The sequence below is a fragment of the Strongylocentrotus purpuratus genome, unplaced genomic scaffold (assembly GCF_000002235.5).
Source record: "Strongylocentrotus purpuratus isolate Spur 01 unplaced genomic scaffold, Spur_5.0 spur5_scaffold_11, whole genome shotgun sequence".
NCBI classification, from domain to species: Eukaryota; Metazoa; Echinodermata; class Echinoidea; order Camarodonta; family Strongylocentrotidae; genus Strongylocentrotus; species Strongylocentrotus purpuratus.
In genome coordinates this window covers 4,380,001-4,401,225 of record NW_022145596.1, presented here as the reverse complement: position 1 = coordinate 4,401,225, position 21,225 = coordinate 4,380,001, and the positions used below count along the sequence as shown (strand labels likewise).

General features: G+C 38.6%; 1 protein-coding gene across 1 annotated transcript; it reads left to right on the top strand.

Moving 5' to 3' along the window:
- Window positions 1-6,877: 6,877 nt before the first annotated feature.
- On the top strand, window positions 6,878-20,890 carry LOC105442301 (kinesin-II 85 kDa subunit). The gene is made up of 14 exons (XM_030980417.1): window positions 6,878-6,941; window positions 9,230-9,494; window positions 9,827-9,971; window positions 10,468-10,552; window positions 11,156-11,261; window positions 12,004-12,143; window positions 12,729-12,926; window positions 13,693-13,867; window positions 14,618-14,719; window positions 16,452-16,608; window positions 17,428-17,719; window positions 18,410-18,589; window positions 19,001-19,203; window positions 20,779-20,890. The coding sequence occupies exons 1-14, from the start codon at window positions 6,936-6,938 to the stop codon at window positions 20,822-20,824; spliced, it is 2,100 nt and encodes a 699-aa protein (XP_030836277.1). The 5' UTR covers window positions 6,878-6,935; the 3' UTR covers window positions 20,825-20,890.
- The last annotated feature ends 335 nt before the right edge of the window (window positions 20,891-21,225 follow it).

The window sequence follows — 21,225 nt, the reverse complement described above, 5'->3', positions numbered from 1 at the left end:
CACACACGCACGACCCGAAAACATAATGCCTACGGTACCACCTTTGGTGGGCGCATAACAACAAAAAACGGTAAGATTTAGACAATTCGATTCTGTTATCACAAATGGAAAAAGGAACTTAAAATTATCTAGTGACAACATTTTCTTTGGAATTGGGTGTGAAGTTATGAAAATATCAACTTTTGTGTCCATTCCGAAAAAATATAAACTTATCAACAAGCATCCAAATATTGTCACATTCGGGCAGCAAGGTGCCTGAATGTTTCTTATATGTTTATAGTCGTGGTCGAGTGGATATGTCACTGGACTGTGGATCACAAGGTCCGTGGTTCAAGTCCTGCCATGGCACTTAAGTCCTTTGGCAAGACAATGATCTACATTTGCCACTCTCCACCCAGGTGTTAAATGGATACCAAGTAGGATGCAAAAGTTAATGTGCTTAGATTAGCACATGTGCCCTTGTGAAAAATGACGCCTGGCTAGAATGCTCCCCAGGGAGTGGTGAATGTGCATACATTGTGTGCAGGTAAGCCTGAATCCGATGACCGGGGTATCTGTAAATTAGCGCTTTGAGAGGGCCTACGGTCCTGAAAAGCGCTATATAATAACGAGCTATTATATTATTATAACATGTACATCGAAATTACATTTTGACCATTCATCTTCGCTCGACTCACAGAACATTTAGAAACAAGATAATTCTGGACAACAAGATGCCTGAATATATTATTCTTGCATCGATCGAGGTGACCAAATATATGACTTTCCTATTCATGTATTTTGGCAGCGAGGTGCCAGCATACATGTACCTGTTGTAGACCCTACATAATATCTTACCTACGTCCTACAGTGTGTTTTGTTAACAAAATAACATTTTCATTTTATTTTTACTAAACTAAAAATTGTCATTGTGTTTTGCTCGCTCACTTGCAAATTTTAGAAACAAAATTGGAGTTTATAATTACTCTTGCTATTCGTAGACTCTACTTCACGTTCCAAATATTTAACTAAACAGAACTTTAACTAGATCTAAATAGACAAAGTAATAACATGATCTTTACTTACATTTTTCTGTTGGTCTTCGGTAAGGAAGACCTCTTTCCGTAGTTCATATTAAGATCCAAACTAATTCTTGAGCACAAGGTGAGGTGACATCACAGTGTCGCCGAACTTAAAAATAGAAGAGAGGCAACATTTGTTGTAATTCATCCTAAAATGCGTTCATATCATACCCCGCACAATATCTTAGAGGTGGGCTTTGCCAATAAAAATGCCGACAACACAAGCGACAAGCCTTGATGATCATGTGCAAAGGAACAAGTTGTCTGTACCCTTGAGTCTGTATAACTGTAGTAGTGTTACGTTTGTTGTTGCGTACACAATTAGGATGCTCCGCTGGTCCCTGGATTTTGGCCCCCTAGCTCTTTCCACCACACCACTGCCAGTACCGAAAAGCTCTAGTGCAGTGGTACAACAACGGTGGCCCTGCGTGGCTTTCGGGATTTATTATTTAATAAGCGCTAGCGATCTGGACATGAGACTATTATGTCACCAAATCGCACAGTCGTCAGCACACGCGTGTAGTAAGGAAACCGCGCATGCTATGAAATCTTGATTTGAAGGAACTCGGTTTTACAGATTAACACGCGTTTCTTCGTGGTATCGCAGCGACGACATAAAGATCATAGAGCGCAGCTCACGGACGAGTGTGCGATGTGTTTCTATATATGCGTGTGACCCGATAGTCTCATGTCCAGATCCCTAGCGCTTATTATATAACATAGTACCAAAAGTGCACAGACAGTTTCTTTGTTTGACAGCAAAATACGACTCTTATATCCAGAAAAAATTCTGCGATCTAGGAAATTATCGGTCACACCAAAGAGATCACAATACATGCTGTACATAAGAAGTCACAGTCGGCATACATTAATTTGTTGTTTACGGCATGTTAAGCATGCAGTGACCGTCGTACCACCATTGCACAACGTTAAAAAGCAATAGAGAGTGAGGAAGGGAATTTATAATTACATAGAAGTGTTAATTTCAGGCCTGACGGAAATGCTTGTTAAGGTCAAGTGAGATGATGAGTTTATTGAAAGAAAGACCACTTACGACAAATAAACAAAATAGGCACTGCAACAAAATCGAAAGAAAGAAGAGAAGAAAGAAGAAGGGGGAAAAAAGAACCCAAAGAGTGAGACAGAAAAAGTAAGAACTGTTTCAAAGTGCAAAGCTAACATATTAAATGAAAATAACAGACATATATAACGATATTAAAAAAGTGTCATTTGAATCAATAGGCAACGGGGGATGAGTAAAATGCGGTATTGAGAGAAAAGAAAAGGGAAAGAGAGGGAAAATGTGAGAAAAGGAGGAGAATCCCAAAATGACGAAGCAACTGAGACTTGGAATCTGGAAAACAGGAAAGGGGAGAGGACAGGGAGAGAGATGAAGAAGAAGAGGTGAAAGTGACGGACTATAGTAGTGCTATAAAGCTTGTTTTTCCAACGTATTTCAACACGGTCAACTCTAGGAATAGAGCAGATTTTATGTGAGAAGCCATACATAGTTTTGGGCGCATCACAAAATGTTCTACGGTTATGCAACAAAAACTGTATATGTATTCGTTGCTATTAATTAATAATGTTTTTTTTTATACCACTCTATCAAATTTCTTTGTCACAGTAGTAATACGCTTTGTGATAAAATAAACATTTTACATGGATATGTATTCGACATGTTATTTTTGTTACCAACTTGAATACATTTTGTGACATTGTGTTATGTTGTTGTTAATAAATTCAAATTCAAATTCAAATTCAATTTTTTTTTAAATGTAAGTGAAAGTGCAAATGAAAGGTCCGAATGATGGAGAGCGGTTCTAAACCATTTTTTTTTTTTTGGGGGGGGGGTTGGGGAGGTTTTGGGGAACTCGGGGTCCTTGCATTCATTTTCTACATTATTTTCCCCTGTGCTTTTTTGTTCGGGGGGGGGGGGGCTTGAATAAATTGGAGGCTTGGGCCCCGCCCCTCCCTTGCCCCCCCCCCCCTCCCAATAACCTTGACTTGCCACTTTAAATGATGATTAAACTCAAAATGTTATGGTTCTCTGCCTGCCTCTCCCCATTAATGTTTTCTTTCTTGTTAGTGATTTTGGAAATTGGAGCCCATTTTCAAGTACGATGAGCCATTTATTATTATTATTATTTGTTATTAAAGTCAATTCTGAATATGTTCATATTTCATAATAAAGCATGCATTATGAATTCAAATACCATAATAGGCCTATTTTGTTTGTGTGTGTGTGTGTGTGTGTATGTGTATATGCAGAATCATATAAATATAATCATGGTGCACGGTACAAGTTGAAATAACGGCCCCTGTTTATGAGTTTGACGGAGATTGAATACAGCGACCACAGATTTCAGTTATTGCAGACAAAAGAATATGATTTAGTAATTGAAATTCGGTTAAGAATAATTTTTCCTAACTTGTCACGAAAGAGTGGGGACTTGTTTGACGCGGATTGGTGGCCACGGACAAGACAGTATTCGGCTCGGAAAATTTAAATGGAAAAAAAAAAGTTTAATTATCAATTATTCGATTTCCAGCAGTGGTATAACAAGTCTAGTCCTTTGGTAAGACATTCTACATTTGCCATCCTCAACCCAGTTGTATTTACATGGGTACCTGCGTGCCATGGTAGGAAGCCATTCCATGAACGCTTTCAGTGCCTTTGGTTGTGTCTATATTCTACAGCGCTGCAAGAGCTCGTAAATGCTGTGCTATACACATACTATTATGAACTATATACTATTGTTTTATTATAATAAAACAATAGTATATAGTTCATAATAGTATGTGTATAGCACAGCATTTACGAGCTCTTGCAGCGCTGTAGAATATATACCACATAGTTATTGCGCTTTACAAATGAATATTATTAGTAGTAGTAGTAGTAGTAGTAGTAGTATATGTGTACATACTGTATAGGTACCCCATAGGTACCTGTGATTGATACATGCAAAATATACAAATAATAAATCTTTATACAATTATAATAATTCTGTCCATTTTTCGAAACTTCATATTGGATGCAATGCCTACAATCCCCCTTATCTTTCTCCTCCATCATCAAGAAGGATGTACAATCATTTTTCCATTAGTGAAGAGAGCGATTGCATAACATAAGTACCAATTAAAGGACGAAAAACTACAGAACTAGAATAGTGTGATATGCTGTAAACTGTTTTCCCGCTCCAGCTCCCTCGCAGATCATTATGATTATAATTAACGAAAGGCGAGTAATGCATGTATTGACCCCTTGGCAATACACGACTGACCTGCTGCAATATCAATCAATCTATTAAAAAAAAACAGCATAAATTATGCTTTGAGGTTTCTTACGTGTTCAAACAACATAGATAAAAAGAATGAACAATGGAAATATGGGGGGGATTATGAATGGACGTGTTCCAGAATAGCGCTTTTTCTCATGGTTTGAGAGGGGAGGGGAGGATCGAGGCTGATAAGAATCAAATATTGCATGTCATTATCTAGGCCTACTCTACTATCAATAGACAGGCTATATAGTTATGTGTGAACATTGATTTAAAATATCTTTAAAACACTATAATGGAAAGCATTTCCCTCAACTTCAAATCCATTAAGTACTTGTGTTTTCCATGCTTTGTGTAAATATTGCCAATTGTTTTACAGTTGAGATGTTTTTAACGTAATATATAATAGGGCATATTCGGTGTTTGTGTGTGTATGAGAAAGAGAGAGAGAGAGAAAGGGGAGAGAGAGAGGAGAGAGAGAGAGAGAGAGAGAGAGAGAGAAAGAGAGAGAGAGAATATGTGGCTTAACTGGGATGTGGTGTCATGGGGGGGGGGGTCGGGCGACAAGCAGAGCAAGCAAACGGGTGGGAGAGAGAGGGGATGGGAGGGGTGGGAGGGGTATCCCCTTCGACGGTGAGAGCTTTTTGCATTTTGATGTTTGCAATCTTGCAATTTGGTGCATTCTTATCGATTTGAAAAGGTCTTTAAAATTTAGAAAAGGAAGAAGTTTTGCTATTTCAGAATATATGAGCTGCAGATATTTCAACTCAACAGAAACATTCGTATGTCTAACGAATGATGTGTAAACTGAGAACACTTCTGATTGACTTTTGTATAATAATGATTCTAAATAATGGCCCGGGGATATTGGCTGTCCATACAGTAACATACTAAAATACAAGTACAACAACCACAACCACCACTGTCAACAAGAACAACAACATTTTTCATAATTATTTTAGTTAGGGGGCAAACTGCGTCCCTTGTCTCCCCCTTCATATACGCTAGTGGATAGAACAACCAAATAACGCGTTCATATCAAAACTATGATCTGACATGCTCTGTGAAAATCTGAAAGATTTTTTTAACAATTCAGATGTTTTCAAGATATTCAATGAGAGAGAGGGACAGAGAGAGAGAGAGAGAGAGAGAGAGAGAGAGAGAGAGAGAGAGAGAGAGAGAGAGAGAGAGAGAGAAGGGGTGGGTGGTCCCCTACAAAAAATTATATCAGAAATATCGGAAATCTGACAAGTTAGGATTCTAGTATTCTTAGGGTTGCATAATTATTTTACCACGCTCCATATAGACTATATTCAATCCCTACCCGCCACACCAAGAAAGGAGAAAGGAAAAGAGGCGCTTATCAGAAGGGGAAAAGGACACTTCTCTTATAGGAAAAGTAAAGGAGAACATGTTTAAAGTTTTAAAAAGGCAATTATCTGAGGTAAAAAGAGGCACTTCTTGTGCCTGCAAAGATCAAGGCACTTATTGCAAAGGAAAAGAGGCATACTTCAGATTTAATAAGGGCATTTATCAGAGGTGCAGGCACGAAGCCACGGGGGGGGGGGGGGGGTGGGGGCACGTCCCCCCCCCCTCAAAAAAAAATCCAAGATCGGTTGAACTTTTTTAGACCCCTCCCCAGGACGTCGATCGATTACATGCCCCCCCCCAAAAAAAGCAAAAAAACATCAAACTCTGGCTACGGTGAAATGGGATAATTTATGAGAAGGGGAAGAGCCTCTTATTAAAAGGGAAATGGGGTAATAATTGAAAGGAAAAGGGACACGTATCAAACTAAAACGGACGCTTATTAGTAGGGGAAAAGCACTTTTTACAAAGAAAAGGAGCACATGTCAAAGAAAAAAATGAACAATTATCAGAGTTGAAAATGGGCACTTCTCGCTTCTGAAAAGGGGCACTCACCAGAAATGAAAAGGGGAACTTATTACGAAGGAAAAGGGCATTTGTTAAGTAAAAGGGCATCTCCAAGAATTAAACATGGGCAATTATCATTGGTGAAGGGGGCATTTATCAGATGTGGAACGGGCACTTGTTAGAAATAAAAAGGGGCACTTATCTGAAGTAAAAGGGGGCACTTTTCCTATGTAAAAAGGGGCACTATAGGGAAACTTGAAAAAACGGGGGCGGGGGCACTGTGACCACTGCCCCCCCCCCCCCCCCATCTTAAATCTCCAAGATTTAAACATGGGCAATTATCATTGGTGAAGGGGGCATTTATCAGATGTGGAACGGGCACTTGTTAGAAATAAAAAGGGGCACTTATCTGAAGTAAAAGGGGGCACTTTCCCTATGTAAAAAGGGGCACTATAGGGAAACTTGAAAAAACGGGGGCGGGGGCACTGTGACCACTGCCCCCCCCCCCCCCCCCCCCCTCCGAGTCGGCCGCTTCTGGACAGAGTGTACACATTGGTAATGCATCTGTATTTTAGTGGTGATGGAGATGTTGACTCAGTGACAGAGAATGTGGAATATCTATACTCAGTGCAGTGTTTTGTTAGAGCGCCCTCTTGTGATCAATTGTAAAGGCTAAATATTTTGATAAGCCGATATCAGAGAAGTACAAGTAGTCGAAATGCCGGTGAGATTTTGTTAAATTGCGAAATGTGTCTTTTATTTAAGACAATCTTAATTCACTTTGTACGTTATTAAGGCATCACTTTTTGTTTATGATATACTAATTTAGTAAATATTGTACCAATAGGGTCCAGATGATTAATCTAGACGACGAGTAGTTTTCGGAGGAATTGGGGCCATCACCATGATCACAGGCAAACTGGCCGCCAGGCCCTGGCCGATGCGATGTACAGAGGTAGCCGCTGGTAGCCGGTACCGGCAGCTGGATCGAATGAAAGGATTTACACTTTTCATTCAGTTTAATTAAAAAATAGACTCAAGTCAGTGTAGATATATTGTGGTTTTGGAAACCACTAATTCGTCTGCATGCACTTGTTTGTAGAGTCTATTGCATGGGAAAATGTAGACCGAAAGCTTCAGTCTCTATACCGTCGGTTGTTCCACTGAGACTACGTCTGGCTCCACTAGACCTCCGGTTATAGAGACTGAACGATCGCCTATGCCAGCCTATGTTGAAGATATCACGGCTAGATTTTAGCCGTTAGGCCCCTCCCACAAACATGACAAACTTGCCACGGCCGTATTGTTATGCCCCCAAAATCCCCCAAAATCCCCCAAAATGTCATTTTACCTTGTGCATATCCAATTTTACATTAGGCCTAGGCTATAATACATCGGTTCCACTTACTAACTTGATTGAAATAATCCGTTTAATGGTCCCTTTTAAGGAAATTATGATTATGAAGGAAAAACTGTGATAACGCCATTACGAACGTGTAGATGGCGCACAGTTTTTCCTTCATAATCATTTTGCCTTCGGCGTAGACTAGAAGGGATGAGATTGACGGCAGCGAGAGTTTAACACGGCTTGCAAGATTTTCAACATGGATGTCGATTTTGACCTATAATTTCCTTAAAAGGGACCATTAAACGGATTATTTCAATCAAGTTAGTAAGTGGAACCGATGTATTGTAGCCTAGGCCTAATGTAAAATTGGATATGCACGAGGTAAAATGACATTTTGGGGGATTTTGGGGGCATAACAATACGGCCGTGGCAAGTTTGTCATGTTTGTAGGAGGGCCTAACGGCTAAAATCTAGCCGTGATATCTTCAACATAGGCTGGCATAGGCGATCGTTCTGTCTCTATAACCGGAGGTCTAGTGGAGCCAGACGTAGTCTCAGTGGAACAACCGACGGTATAGAGACTGAAGCTTTCGGTCTAGGGAAAATGAGACCATATTATGTGTGTGACACAATGAAATGGCAATTCATGATATTGAGTGAAAGGTGGTATTATAATACAAATAATACACAGCACGCAGCTAAGTGAGGGTATTAGAAGGCGCTAGTTCGGAATTGTATCCAGACTTTGACCCGTAACTCCTGCGTGGAGATACCCTACTAAAACATACCAAAATTCGCCTAAATCATCAACAATTGTTCAAATAATGGTCATGCTTGGTACTTACTTGGTTGGGTAATCCCTTTGGCAGCTCACTCAGAAAGCTATACTGGGATGGTAGATGAGGCGAGTAACTACAAGGAGTGTCATGAATTGCAGGTATGGTGTGTGGACAAAGCACTCGTCATGATTTAAAAGTCATTGGTTTACCTGTTTTGTGTCAATTTTCTTCTCTTTAGAGTATTTTTCCTAAAAGCAAAGACTTATAATAATATACACTTTCTCACAGGATTCACAGCATACTGCTGCACAATACAATTGCATACCATATTGACGGTGGGGTGCGTGTGTGTAAGTTAGCGACTGTAATCTTAGTTTACGGTCGCTAACTTAACACACTTAATGGAGGCCTTTTTACTATGTATTCTAGCAAGATAGTAAAGCTCATGGTATTTATTTAAGAGCTTTCAGTCTTGCCATTATTTCAAACACATTTTTCCATAACAGAAAAAGAAAAAGAAAAAAGGGTCAACAGTTAGAAACTTAGAATGCAGACTTTACTACATCTACAACTAAAATCCATGGTTGATCATTTATTGACTTTATTTTGAATGATTTACCATTCATCAATCTTGAGAGGTCTAGCTTAACTTTTGTTAAAGTAGATTCTATGACATAATTGGCCTTAGTGATGGAACTAGGCAGTGCTCAAAGTTAAATGGTAATGGACCATAGCCCTTCAGTGGACAATGCTTTTGCAATACCGTTCAAATACCACAATTGGCCTCATTTTTCATATACCGGGTATTTTATATCATGATATAGACAAATGACAGAAAAGTAATTTTCAAAAGTATTAACCCCCAAACCATCTTTTTCAACCTAGGGTGGCAGCAGTGGTAATGACAATGTGCGAGTGGTGGTGCGATGTCGTCCTCTCAACTCCAAGGAGACGGGCCAAGGGTTCAAGTCTGTGGTCAAAATGGATGAGATGAGGGGTACCGTACAGGTCACAAACCCCAACGCACCCAGCGGGGAGCCTCCAAAGTCGTTCACCTTTGACACAGTGTTTGCGCCCGGTGCCAAGCAGACTGATGTCTACAACCAGACGGCGAGACCCATCGTAGATGCTATCATTGAGGGGTACAATGGTAGGCATCTTCCTTGCTCAACATTCGTAGGAGATTATCTTGCTTAGAAATTTAATTTATTTTATAAAACTTTTAATTCAAACACTCTTTTGGTATACTGACAACAGTGTTTGAGTATGATACAAGTAAACTATAAACTAGCAAAAACATAATCCTCTCTTCATTTTGGTATCAATATCTATTTGTGCTTTTAAAAATATTAAGACACAACAGCTATACAGGTATGCAAAATTTAAGTTACCAAATAAACAAACTATTACAATTTGTTTGTTTTTCCCCTTTTCCTCACGTGTTTGAAAATGACTATAATTTTCTTCTTTTCTTGAATACAGGGACTATATTTGCCTACGGTCAGACAGGTACAGGAAAGACATTCACCATGGAAGGAGTACGATCTCAACCAGAACTCAGGGGCATCATTCCCAACTCATTCGCTCACATTTTTGGACACATAGCTAAAGAGCAGGAAAATGTCAGGTAGGGAGAACAAGATGCGCTTTAAAAGTTCTACTGTTTTGTTTCTACTGAAGAAGTGAAGTGAGTCCTACAGAATTGCTGTATAGGCCGGTAAAGTTTGAAAATTGTGAATTTACATGTGGAAATGAGCTGGCAATGCACATATTAATTTTAACAAGTCTTTGTTAATGATTGCAAAAAGTGCAATTTGCGAAAGCGTCAATGAACCTGTTGTCTGCAAAAACCTTGACTTAATTAGTATTTATTTATTTTAAGATGATCCCTTCTGTCTTGAGGGTCATATAGTGTTGATATATATGTATTGTATAAACAAGTGTCAGTATCTATAAGGATCAAGCATATGCAATTGGGAACAGTGGCATGCTTGACTTCAACTCTAATTCTGTGACCCTCTCGCATAGAGAGAAATTGAATAAAGGTTGCTTGTGCTGTGTAGAAAATGGAAAGACACATTTCTAAGGCACCATAACATTTCTCTTTTTTCATCCTTTCACAGGTTCCTAGTTAGGGTGTCATATTTGGAGATCTACAATGAAGAAGTGAAGGATTTATTAGGCAAAGACCAGCAGCATAGATTAGAGGTAAGAGAAATTTCACCCCTAATACCACAAGCAGGATAGTCAAAGGGTGTAGTCATACTGGCAGAAAATTCCAAGAAATGTTATCCCTGTAGCTGAAGAAGCATGTCCACAAATTTGTGAAAACTATGCAAAACTTTGCAAATATGTTCCCATTAAATCCTGATAAATGTGATTAGTGACATTTTGATTCCCATCAGTTTTGCCAGTAAACTTGTATGGCCGGTCTTCAGAAAGTTTCTTGTATGACTGGGAACACTTATGCAACGTGTACACTGTGCCAATTAATGAGCATGTGCAAATTAGCTTTAACACTGAAACAAAGTGAATAATTTATACATTTAAAAGGAGAAATTTCAGAAAGATATATATTTTGTCGTACTTTGCAAATATTAAACACAGCATCTCTGAATCTGCAAGTGTTTCTAAAAACAGTGCCAATGTTTACATCGAGTAAAAAACCTACACATTTCTCTCCAAATATTTCAAACATAAAACCTAATTTTCCATTTTTCTGAGCATCTTGATGTCCTTGTGTATACTCTGTATTGTAAATGATTAGTTACCAATAATATAACAAATTTGGTTTTGTACTTCTTCGATCAGGTCAAAGAGCGGCCGGATGTTGGTGTCTATGTCAAAGACCTTTCTGCATTCGTTGTCAATAACGCAGATGATATGGACAGGATAATGACTCTAGGAAACAAAAACAGTAAGTATCATCATCATCAATCAATTAACTTAGCCGCCCCTGATAGGGCAAAACAGATAAAGCTGATGGAGATATGCAAATGCTCTAATACACCAGGAAGAGGTACCTTAGGTTTTTAAGGTACATAAATTGTGACTCTCCTACTCTGTTTGTTTCCAATAACATTCTTTCAGAGGGACTGAATGTTTTTCCCCTGTAACTTAGCTCTTATCTATCAGGGGAAGGGTTAGTACAGAGACATCAGTCTGTAGATCTACAATAGAGAAAAATACAATATTCTTGAAATGTCAGATAGATGTTGCCAATATGTTATCGTCTTTTTATAGCCAGAAGGGAGTTAACTCTCTGTAAAATGTCATGAATTAGTGACCGTCTGGCTCCTAAGTGAGTGATTCTCACGCCCCCTTTAGAAAATTATCTTCAAATAAATTGATCCTAATTTATTGTTTTGCAATTGATTGAAGAATATATTGTCCCTATGCTACATCCTGTGTGATGATAAAACCTTTCGATTTTGTGTCTGCAGTAAAATGTTAAGTCAACACTCGCCTGTTTCAGTGTTAGAACCATCTACTGTAAAGTTTTTAATACCTTGACTACTGAATTCCCATATTGGTTACAATAATTTGTTCTTCTTCATTGTGCCACAGCTCTCCTGTGATCTCTACCCATAGATTTGTTCCTACTCGGTACTTTTGCAATTTCGGTAAAATAAATTACTTTCCATTTTTCACCTGAATAGGATCTGTGGGGGCGACAAACATGAATGAATCAAGTTCTCGTTCCCATGCCATTTTCACCATTACGTTGGAAAGGAGTGACATGGGTCTGGATAAAGAACAGCATGTCAGGGTCGGAAAGCTACACATGGTGGATCTTGCAGTAAGTGGGCTACTTCTAAAAGCACATTTTACAGAGATTATTTCAATGCTGAAATGCATATATTTGTGGGGTTGAGGACAATTTAACTCACTCTACTTCAAATTGCTATACAGTTTTCCTGCTGGTGACTGTTTATTGAAAATTAAATTGGTAACCTAGATAAGGGTTATTTTGGAGGTTGAGCTTGTCTTTGCTGTGTAAGTGTTTGAAGTGTCTTGTGAGGATCAAAGTAGTTAGTGATATATTTTGTTTTCCCTGAATACATGAATATATCTAGCCTTTGATTTTGAAGTTTCTTTTTAACTCCTCATTATCCATCCAGCATGAATCCTGACTAGTTTTGTCAGTCGTAATAGTTCTGAGCCAAATGTTCTCTAGGAAAGAGACTTGAAACAAAATGTGGGACATTTGCGTAAGATTTGAGTCTTTAAGACACTAACAATTTTTCTAGTTTTAAAACACCATATGGATGTTAGGAAGACCTGTATTATGTATTCATTCAAAAAAGCAATCTCTGATTCTGACATTCCCCAAACTGTATACAATCCTCTGTAATATATTCTCCTTTAATTCATCATCCTGCAGGGTTCTGAGAGACAGACCAAGACCGGTGCGACTGGACAACGTCTCAAGGAGGCCACCAAGATCAACCTGTCCCTGTCCACCCTGGGTAATGTCATCTCATCCCTGGTGGATGGTAAGAGCACTCACATCCCCTACAGAAACTCCAAGCTCACCAGGCTCCTGCAGGACTCCCTCGGAGGCAACGCAAAGACAGTCATGGTAAGATGACACCATACACCTGGGGCCCGTTTCACAAAAATCCTAAGTTGAACTTATCTCAAAGTTGGACTTAAAAGTTTTGGAAAGCCGTTAGCATTCATGAAAATATTTTGTAAAATTTGTTATAAAAGGCACAAAATGTTGATTCAAATCATTCATATTTTCATTTTTCAAGGAGATTTCATGTTCTTCATGTGGAATTTATAAAAAGTCTAAAATACTTGAATTTTCACTGTTGAATATATTTTATTTTAAGGCTACAAATGGCTCTCCATAATATTTAAGTCCAACTTAGAGTTGAGTTCGACTTCGGATCTTTGTGAAACACCCCCCAGAGACAAAAATGGACGAATGGATAAAAGAGCAGATGAGATGGTGCCTAGGGGATTTTCTTTTTTCTGAGATGCTTATATAGCCAAGATACTGTCAGCCGAGAGCTTGTCAACTCAATTTTGCATTGCCTCCTCATTTCATCCAAACCTTTGGCACAGCCTCGACAAGTTCAAATTTATTTGAACTTTTGCAGTGACCCAAATTCCATTTGATTTCTTTACCTTTAAATGTATTGATCGGTGACCTGATGATGTTTGTATAATTTGTATTTCTTTCTTTTTTACTATCTTTTATATACATATATGTTTTTTATTGAATGGAATGAATAAATCTTGAATCTTGAAAACCTTTCATTATGTAAAATACAAAAAACATCAAATTTATGAGGGGTATGAATAATTCAGTTGTCAAATGTTTATCTTTTTCTGCCCAGTGTGCCAACATTGGACCAGCAGAGTATAACTACGATGAGACAATTAGCACACTGAGGTATGCCAACCGAGCCAAGAACATCAAGAACAAGGCCAAGATCAATGAAGACCCCAAGGATGCACTCTTGAGAGAGTTCCAGAAAGAAATTGAAGAATTAAAGAAACAGATCTCAGAATGTGAGTAGTGAGGTTGAATTGTATAATAATAATAATATTCTGCTTTTATATAACAATGTCTCTAAGCAGCAGCTCACAATGCTAAGCAAACTACATTAACTTTCGCATCCTACCGGGTACCCATTTAGCATTTGGGTGGAGAGTGGCAAATATAGATTAAGGTCTTGCCAAAGGATGTTAGTGTCCGGCTGGGATTTGAAGCCCGTACCTTGTGATCTGTAGTTGGATAGCTTATCCACTAGACCACAACACCTCTGCATGTCATTTTCTCATGCATGAACTAGGTTCGATTCATTTGGTATTGTTTTGTTATGAAATGATGTAACTTAAGATAATCTTGCCATTTTTAAAAGCTATATGTAACATCCCCTAATAATGTAATTTACTGTGGATGGTGATAGAGAACAGTAAATCTGATCAGTAAATACACTTTTGCTCAAATTTGAAGGAGGTAGGCAATTTTATTCCAATGTATGTTGCATGTTTTCGGTGTTAGGTATGTGATTTTTTTTTCAATTTAAAAGGAGGTTCACACACAGTTTTAACAGCAATTACCTCCACATTTCCTGTTCATCCCAAAATTGTTATTTAGCACTAAAAACAATTTCATGGTTCGTGATAAAAGAAGAGGTGTGATAGTAAATGAATAGTGAATCACACGTGACTGTGTTCTATCATTTGATTAAGATCTAAGAGAAACTTATATATATATATATTATTATATTATGTATATTTGTGATAATTTTTCAGCTGGAGAAGGTCTAGACGATGACGAGGAGAGTGGCTCAGAGGAGAGCGGAGATGAAGAAGCGGGAGAAGGAGGGGTAAAGAAGAAAAGAAAGGGCAAAAAGGGTGAGTAAAGGTTTTCAGCTTTTTATGCCTCCGTTACGAAGTAGCCGGAGGCATTATGTTTTCGGGTTGTCCGTCCGTCCGTCCGTCCGTCCGTCCGTCCGTACGTCTGTACGTACGTCTGTACGTACGTCCCGTTCTCGTGATCACGTTATCTGAAGAACGGATCAATGGATTCCTACCAAACTTTGGTCATATATGTATCTAGCAAAGTCGATGAACTGATTAGATTTTGGGGTCACGAGGTCAAAGGTCAAAGGTCACAGGGCTCATTATGTATGCAAAAACAGCTCGTGATCGCGTTATCTGAAGAACCGATGGATGGATTCCTGCCAAACTTAGGTCATGTATGTATCTTGTAGAGTCGATGAACTGATTAGATTTTGGGGTCACGAGGTCAAAGGTCAAAGGTCACAGGGCTCATTATGTATGCAAAACGGCTCGTGATCGCGTTATCTGAAGAACCGATAGATGGATTCCTGCCAAACTTTGGTCATGTATGTATCTTGCAGAGCCAATGAACTGATTAGATTTTGGGGTCACGAGGTCAAAGGTCAAAGGTCACAGGGCTCATTATGTATGCAAAAACAGCTTGTGATCGCGTTATCTCAAGAACCGATTGATGGATTCCTGCCAAACTTAGGTCATGTATGTTACTTGCAGAGCCGATGAACTTATTAGATTTTGGGTAACGAGGTCAAAGGTCAAAGGTCACAGCGCCCATTATGTATGCAAAAACAGCTTGTGATCGCGTTATCATTAGAACAGATTGATGGATTCCTGCCAAACTTAGATCATTTATGTATCTTGCAGAGCCAATGAACTGTGTAGATTCTTGGTTCATAAGGTCCAAGGTCATGGGCTCATTATGTATGCAAAAATAGCTTGTGAACGCATTCTCATTAGAACTGACAGATGGATTACTATTTAACTCTGGATATCTTGCAGAGCCAATGAGCTGAGTAGATATTAGGATCATGAGGTCAAAGTTCAAAGGGTCATATATGTATATGAGAAATTGTTTGTAATCACGATATTCTGAGAACCTGTTAATGGATTACAATTGAACTTGAATTTGAAAAATTTCTTCTGTTTTGGTTTGTAAAATTGCTCTATGACGGAGGCATCATTTTCGACTGCGCGCAGTCGAATTCCATCTAGTTTATGAACTTGGCTGATTTCTGTATTGTGTTATGATAATCTCTAAGGAAAGAGTACCTATCTTTAAAAAACTCTGGTACTTTGAACTGGTGCTTTATTTTTTGCATAAGTTCGGGTGGATGCCACATCTTGAAATCTGTGTAAATTTTGCACTCTTGAGATCCTCATATCATCCCTATTTTCACGAAGTGACGGTAGTGAGGAAAATCGTAACGCAAAGTGAATGCAATTTTTTTTCACTACCGTCACTTTGTGAAAACAGCAACGATATATGATGCAATCCCAAATTCACCTTCACGAGGCGTTATCATCATAGGAAACATTGCACCTTGAAATCATCAATCTTTACGACAAAAGATGTTAATTTCAAGAATTCTGCATTTTACAGTGTTCACATTTATCTACAAATTGCATTTCATCTATCCATTGTATAAATATGTAACATTACTTTTCTGGCTGGCAGACAAAATGTTACATTTCATCCACGTATTTTATTATTCTATTACAAAAATTGTTGATTATTTATTATTGATTATTTACTGTTTTCTTTGCCGGTAATTTTTCATTTGTCAAGGTAAGAGAAAGTTATCTCCTGAGATCATGGCCGCCATGCAGAAGAAGATCGATGAAGAGAAGAAAGCGCTGGAAGAAAAGAAAGATATGGTAGAGGAAGATCGGAACACGGTACACAGGGAGCTTCAAAGAAGAGAGAGTGAACTTCACAAGGCACAGTGAGTCAATGAATGAATTATGTAGAGGCGCCGTGGTCTAGTGGATACGTCACCGGACTGTGGATCACATAGTTTGTGGTTCAAGTCCTGCCACAGCACTAATGCCCTTTAGCAAGACATTAATCTACATTTGCCACTCTCCACCCAGGTGAAGTAAATGGGTAGCCGATAGGAAGAAATTTCTTGAATGCTTGAGCAGCTTATCATGGTGGCTCAGCTACAGCCGGGTAATAATGTGATACTTGTATCTTGAATTCACATAACCCCATTTCTAATTACCTTGCTCAATCCACAAAGCCATACCTCCTCAAAATAACAGACACGCTCATTACTTGAACTTCAAAAATCTTTTGTTAGCTATGTATCGAAACCCCAAACTACCACATTCTTAGGAGTATATGGTACATGTATATATAAAACAGTTGACTGCGGCAGTCCAGTGTGTGTTTCATTAGTCGACCAATGCCAGAATGAGTTAATCGATATCGTCCCCTCAACCACCCTTCCTATTCCCCACCCCAAGGATGACCAGTAGATCTTGAACGAGAAGCCCGAACTATCACATTCTTAGGAGTATATGGTACACGATGTGTGCATAACAACAGTTGATTTTGGCTGTCCAGTATGTGTTTCATTAGTGGACCAAAGCCAGAAAGAGTTAATCGTTATCATCCCCATATATTATTTTGTCATGATTGTGTAAAATTTGCAATGTTTTGTTTGTTACATATTTTCAAACTGCAAAAGAAAAAGAAAATCAAACAGAAAGAAATAAATCAAATCCCTTCTACTACCCCTCCAACTTACTCCCCACCCCAGGGATGACCAGAAGATCTTGAACGAGAAGCTCAACGCCATCCAAAAGAAGCTTATCGTGGGCGGGGTGGATCTCCTGGCCAAGTCGGAGGAGCAGGAGCAGCTCCTGGAGCAGTCTGCCCTGGAGATGAAGGAGCGCATGGCCAAGCAGGAGTCCATGAGGAAGATGATGGAGGAGAGGGAGCAGGAGAGGATGGATATCGAGGAGAAGTACAGCAGTCTCCAGGATGAGGCCCACGGTAAGACCAAGAAACTCAAGAAGGTCTGGACCATGCTCATGCAGGCCAAGTCAGAGGTGAGATCAGATACGACATTAGGCAACACAGTTTGATTGTAAAGTGCTTGTTCCATTAAAGGGAGCATAGCCTGACGAGACTGTGTCTTTCCTGTGGCCTGACTCGGGGCAAATCGGTTATACGTCTACAGACAACGCGACCGCAGCAATCACGTGCATGCAACATACACGGTAGTCAGCAATTTAATCTCTACATAGTGTTTGTGAAGGCAGACCGAAGCGTGAGAAGAACTTCGGTCTGCCTTCACAAACACTATGTAGAGATTAAATTGCTGACTACCGTTAAACAAGTCCAGTGGTTTACGTGCAGTCGTCTAAAAGAAGGGGATTACCAGTATTTGCCAAGCTACACTCCCTTTAAACATAATAGATATTTCCTTGCTTCATATGGATGATCAAATGCTAAAAGATGTTTGATTTCTCTTTAATACACCTTTAAGCAACAAGATGACTAATCAATACTTCAAATTAATATGACTTTGCTGAGTTTCTTCATCTTGTTTCTTTGTAAACTTGGGGTTAGAATGTGGTTGTATAATGCAAAAGTCAATGTCCCATGTTAATTTTGACTTCTCTACTGCTACTTTATGACTTAATAAAGAAATATAATCCACATGTGTGGTAATTAAAGAGCTCTGCTTTACAAGAAATTCATTTTCACCATTTTGAATTATTCTATAACCTGACTAGGTGGCTGACATGCAGGCAGAACACCAGAGAGAGATGGAAGCATTGCTGGAGAATGTGAGAGAGCTGAGCCGAGAGCTCCGGCTATCCATGCTCATCATTGATAGCTTCATACCACAGGAGTTCCAGGAGATGATAGAGCAGTATGTACACTGGAATGAAGACATAGGGGAATGGCAACTGGTAAGTTGAACAAGGAAGTGACTTTTAAGCCAGGGAAGCTTAAATGGTTATTGCTTTAGTGTATTTTAAGAGAAAATTGGAATAAGGAATTATAACATGCCAAAAGACATGTATATCTTAAGAGACTTCGTAACATTGTTCAGATGAGAGAAAATGGTGCTAAGGTAGTGACTTCAATGCTAGATGTACAATTAAAGATCATCTGAAAGTTTGAGTGAAAACAGACCATTAATACGATGAAAATTGGGAAAAACTGATCTGATCGATTACAGAATTCTCCCAACTATATTATTATATCTTAATTGAATTTTAGGTGAACAAAAATCGTCACAAAGCAATGAATTGGCTCTATAAACCATTCCAAATATTACAGTATTGATAGCATTTTTTTTATCTTTGCCCTTTTTCTAGAAATGTGTTGCATACACCGGGAACAACATGCGCAAGCAGACACCAGTAGCAGACAAGGACAAGAGCCTGGCCTACGGTGAGGCAGATCTATCAAACGTCTTCCTGACCTACAACCTAGAAGGGGGAGGTATGAAGTACAAGCCATCGCAGGGTAAATCAGGAAGACCAAAGACATCATCAGGGAGACCAAAGACTGGAAAAAAGTAAGTGAAGATTATAAGCAACTTCAGAGGTATTATCTGTGCATGAGCAGATAAAGGACATTTGTACATAAGGCCTAAAAAAAAAAATTGATGACTTGGCGTAACGGGTCACTGAAAATTAGGGTAGGTAGGGCGATTTTTTTGTTTTTGTTTTTTTTGTTTTTTTGTTGTTGTTGTTGCTTATATTTGCATACATGAAATTAGCCATTCATACACATACATACATACAGTGGCGTAGATAGGTCCTCAGACCTTGGGGATGATCTGATGAGAGGGGTAGACCACAATATGTTCAAATAACTCCACGCACACACACACACATATATGGACACACACATATATGGACACACACACTGTGTGAGCAAAGTGAGCAAGAAATTGTTGAAATCTTGATCACCTTGGGACCTGGGGGATGCATACATACACCTGCCCCCCCCCTGCATACATACATGTACATGTACATACACCCTCATGCACATAAAATGCAAACATACGAACGCATTAATAGGTTTCCAACAGACCCCAGCCTGAGATATCTCAGACACTGTCTTCAACAGGATAAACAGGTGAATATGTAGGTTTAGAAGGGGCTGTTCACAAATATTAGTATTTTCACAATGTATTGACTGGCATTTTTATAACTTGCCTAGAGATTAACATGTTAACATATTAACATGTATCCAAAATCTTGAAGAATGAGGGTTGAAAAGAGTAGCCAATTACAACTTGTGAAAATATTTACAATTGTGAATGGCTCTGTAATAACAAACAGTTAAAAAATGTCTCCAATATTTCAGAATCCTTTATCAAAAAAAAAAAAAAAAAAGCGTAGGGTCGGCGATAAAAATAGGGTCGGGCGGGTTACGCCAAGTCATCAATTTTTTTTTTTAGGCCTAACTGTAAAAACCATTGAGACGACTGCTGGATAGGTGTTCATGAAAATTATGCAATCGTTATTCCTTCATGCTTTATGCACAGGTGGAAATAATCTTTTCAAGAGGGCAAACAAAATGTATTCATGGAGCACCTCCTTTTTGCAGTGATTATTATAAAATGCACAAAGTGGGATGTCTCCATGTGTAAGAGATCTGTGGTTATATGAGTGTCATTTGTACAAGTGCTTTCTCCAAAGTGGCTTATTGGTTGATGTTTATGGGGAAACTCTCGATAAACATATGAGAATAATGATGTGGAGTTAACACTTGATTGGGGATCAAAAGCCAGGTCATGGGTCCATGCTCCGGAACAGCACTAATGTCCTTTGGCAAGAATTTGGGATACATGTCCCATTGTCCACTCAGGTGTAGCTTCAGCTGGGGTAATATTGATAGATATGAGCGCTAAACATGAAGTGCATTTTATAATGAATATCATAGAGTATTCTTTAAATGAAAATCTTAAATCTTACAAATTAAAATTTAACTGAGTTTGTGTAAATTGCACAATTACTATGTTTCCTGTTATTGTTTTTTTCTCTGTCATATTCCTTTATCTATTTTCCCCGCTTTTTTGTAGTTTCTTCATTTTTCTTCTATATTTATACTCATCAATGATTACCATGCATTGTTTTTTCAGGAAACAAGCATCTATGGCAAGCTCTATTGATGCATTATTACAATAAAAGGTAAGCTCTCAAAATCTAATTTGTATATATTTTCAAATTATTCATACACCTTCAGGCATTTGTTAGTGTATATAATTCCATAGAATTGTTTGTTCTTCTAAATCGCAATTAAATTTAACAAAAGCTTGCTGCTATATGTTTTGAAATTAGTTTTCGGATGCAAGAAAGCAAATTTATTTTGTCCTCCAAAATGTAGTGATGTACTTGTAATTCAACTTAATTTTTTGGGATATGCACAATCATATGTCAGACTGTTTGTCTTAGGTACTGACATTTAAACAAAAATGTTCATCATGGTTGATCTTGGAATCTGATACATCATAGTCATGACAATATCTGCCAGGAAACTTCAAATCAGATATTGCATTAACAGTTTGTGTTTATTTGTTGGCTTTATT